The 2686-nt window shown below is 36.2% G+C and overlaps 1 protein-coding gene across 7 annotated transcripts in view; it reads right to left on the bottom strand.

Annotated features, from left to right (window-relative positions):
• Positions 1–2686, bottom strand: part of HNRNPK (heterogeneous nuclear ribonucleoprotein K) — an 11393-nt gene continuing 8707 nt past the window's right edge. For 5 of the 7 annotated variants that reach the window (XM_029920502.1, XM_029920507.1, XM_029920504.1 and 2 more), the window contains 7 exons: positions 2424–2667; positions 2248–2302; positions 1857–1940; positions 1577–1592; positions 1417–1499; positions 849–1018; positions 7–132 (listed from right to left, as the gene is read on the bottom strand). In XM_029920502.1, coding sequence (XP_029776362.1) covers positions 99–132; positions 849–1018; positions 1417–1499; positions 1577–1592; positions 1857–1940; positions 2248–2302; positions 2424–2667 — 686 coding nt within the window. In that variant the 3' untranslated portion in view covers positions 7–98. Of the gene's footprint in view, positions 133–848; positions 1019–1416; positions 1500–1576; positions 1593–1856; positions 1941–2247; positions 2303–2423; positions 2668–2686 lie in introns of all 7 variants that reach the window. The other 2 variants (XM_029920506.1, XM_029920508.1) reach the window with 2 other exon arrangements.

Genomic DNA, 2686 nt, shown 5'->3' with positions numbered 1-2686 from the left:
AAAAAAAAAAGATGCAGGACTCCTTCAGTTCTTCACTAGTCTTAGAAAAACTTTCCAGAATACTGCTTCACACTATAAAAAAGAAAAAATATCTTGCATTAGAATCCTTCAACATCTGCATACTGCTTCACACTATAAAAGAAAAGAAAAAAAAGTACGAATTAGAATTTTTGTTCGTAACATTTTAATCAACATTAAGACAATTTCAATGCTAAATTAAACAGATAAACATGTCCATTACAATTAGAAGAATTAAAACATTAGCAATTATCGCAATTAGAGCAATGTAAAATTCAAGAAAAATGATTAATAGTAAATCAGACATTAGTAGAGCAGAATTAGAAAAATGAAATTAAAAGCTGTTAATATTTGGTAGAAAAGACAAAGAAATGCCAGTAAGGTGTGAAATGCTGCATTTTACAGCACCAATCATTTGTCCTGTAGAGGCATGGACTGTGCCATATGGCAGACTGTGATTTGTTGTCGATTTAGTTATCTAAAAACAACAAAATCACTAGTCTTCCACACAGAACTAGACCAACATCCACTGAATCTTCTACATTTTCTACAGGCTCTGTATAATTTATAACAAGTGGTTTTGGCAGCAGTTTTCACCAGAGAAATGAGAAGTTTGCTTGGTTAAGGCTTCTTCCAGCAAGATTAGTATTGAATGTCTTCGTTTTTAGTAAGAAAGCAGAAGAAAATTAAAGCAAAGCTATTAGAATGTTTAGAAGTTAGGTCCCCAAAAGGTTGAGACACCATGGCTTCTAAAAGAAAAATCAATTGAGAAGAAGGCTGTTTAAAGTTTTAGTATGTATAGGCTAACATAAAGCTGAACTCAAACTGACCTGTTCTGCAGCAAATACTGTGCATTCTGTATCTGGTCCTGTGTTCCTGTAATAGTAATGATCCGATCTTCCGACCCTTCTAAAGGTTCATCAATTTTGATCGAAGCTCCTGACTCATGACGGATTTGTTTAATCCGCTGACCACCTTTGCCAATAATAGATCCAGCCAACTGAAAAGATTTTAAAGACCAGTGTTTATGATATGATATACTTTCAAAGTAACCATATTACCTGTATTTTCAATAAATAAAGAGTATTAACTTTGCACAGACTATTCTAAGATTATGTAAGCCCCCCTAACCATTCAAGGTTTGAACTATAATGTATTTACACAGCACACATCAACATTTCCTTAATAAACAAATCAAGGGCTTCAAAACCCTCAGCTTTTAAATAGTACAAGACACAAACCGGAGAAAGACACCTCACTGAAGTCCATAATAAATTTTTTCCTAAAATATAGTATTTTTTGTTAAGACCTTTTATTAATAGTCAGGTAACTCAAAAAAATGACTCATTAAAGGTTTCTTGTAACACTGCAAGAATTAAGAATTTAAAGGATACTTACATCTTTGGGAATAGTTACTTGTGTAGTAATAATAGGTCCACCAAGATCACCATATGAGCCACGACCCCCTGCATAGGAATAATCTGATTTAAATAATGAGCATTAAGTTCATTTAGAAAGCATAGAATAATGTTTCAATTTCACAAAGGAAAAAACTTACCATATCCAGAGCCACCCTAAAAATGGAAAGAAAAAAATAAAAACATTACTTTGCCTTCAAAACTACCCTTCAAGTATTTTAACATTCCTAAAATCTTAGTTTAGGAAACTAGAGTCCTCCCATATTCTCCCTAGGTTTTAGGAGACAATCCTTGGGGAAGAAAACACTTCAGATACATAGCACAAAAACAAACACAATACAGGAAGGGAACAACTTATTGGCAAGGAGGCAAGCATTTAAGTTATTAGTGACAGGAATGTAAACACCCATGATACTCAACCTGTGGTTCATAGGCCATTTGCCATTCTGATGGGCTCCATGTATCTATTGCAGAGTCCCAAGTTTCATCAGCACTGAAACCAACCTGTGCCAGAGACACAATTTTTTAAACATAACCCGGACTATATCCAACCATTTTATAAGCTCAATTTTCTATTTTACTTCACTCAAATATTTATTATTGGCACCAATCATATATTGTGGGGTAACAAAAATGGCTCAATAAAGTCTTAAAATTTCAGCAAACAATGACTGAACTAGTTTTCTAACAAGTCCATTTGTAAAAAGCTTTTCAACCAACAACCATCTTCAATAAATTGTCAACTATCTAACTTTTTAAAACCCCTTACAGGCCTTCACATATACATTGATAATAAATGAGAAATTCTTACCATGCCGTCATAGCGGTCTCCAGGTCTTCCTCTTCTGTCATAGGCCATTAGATCTCTGCAAGCACAGTACTTGTTGTAATCGCAGTTTGTTTACATGTGACACACAACAAATAATACATTTACCTATGAAATGTAGCCGGTTGGAAGCTAACAATGTGTGGATGTAAGAAACTTACCCTCCTCTAGGTGGTGGGGGTGGAGGAAGAGGAAGATTCCGAGCTCTGCTACCACCCCGGCCACCTCGTCCAGGAGGAGGTGGAGGTGGCCCACGACGAGGGCTCATGTCGTCATAATCTCTTCTAGATGGAGGCATAGGACGCCCACCCCGACCAGGAGGCATTCTGTCAAAACCACCTCTCCCCCGCATGGGAAATCCCACAGGACGTCCACGGCGGTCATCAAACATCATTGTAAAACCACCATAATCGTAGGTTTCATC

Source organism: Suricata suricatta, chromosome 13 (assembly GCF_006229205.1).
Source record: "Suricata suricatta isolate VVHF042 chromosome 13, meerkat_22Aug2017_6uvM2_HiC, whole genome shotgun sequence".
Lineage (NCBI taxonomy): Eukaryota > Metazoa > Chordata > Mammalia > Carnivora > Herpestidae > Suricata > Suricata suricatta.
This window is presented reverse-complemented; position numbering and strand designations above follow the sequence as displayed.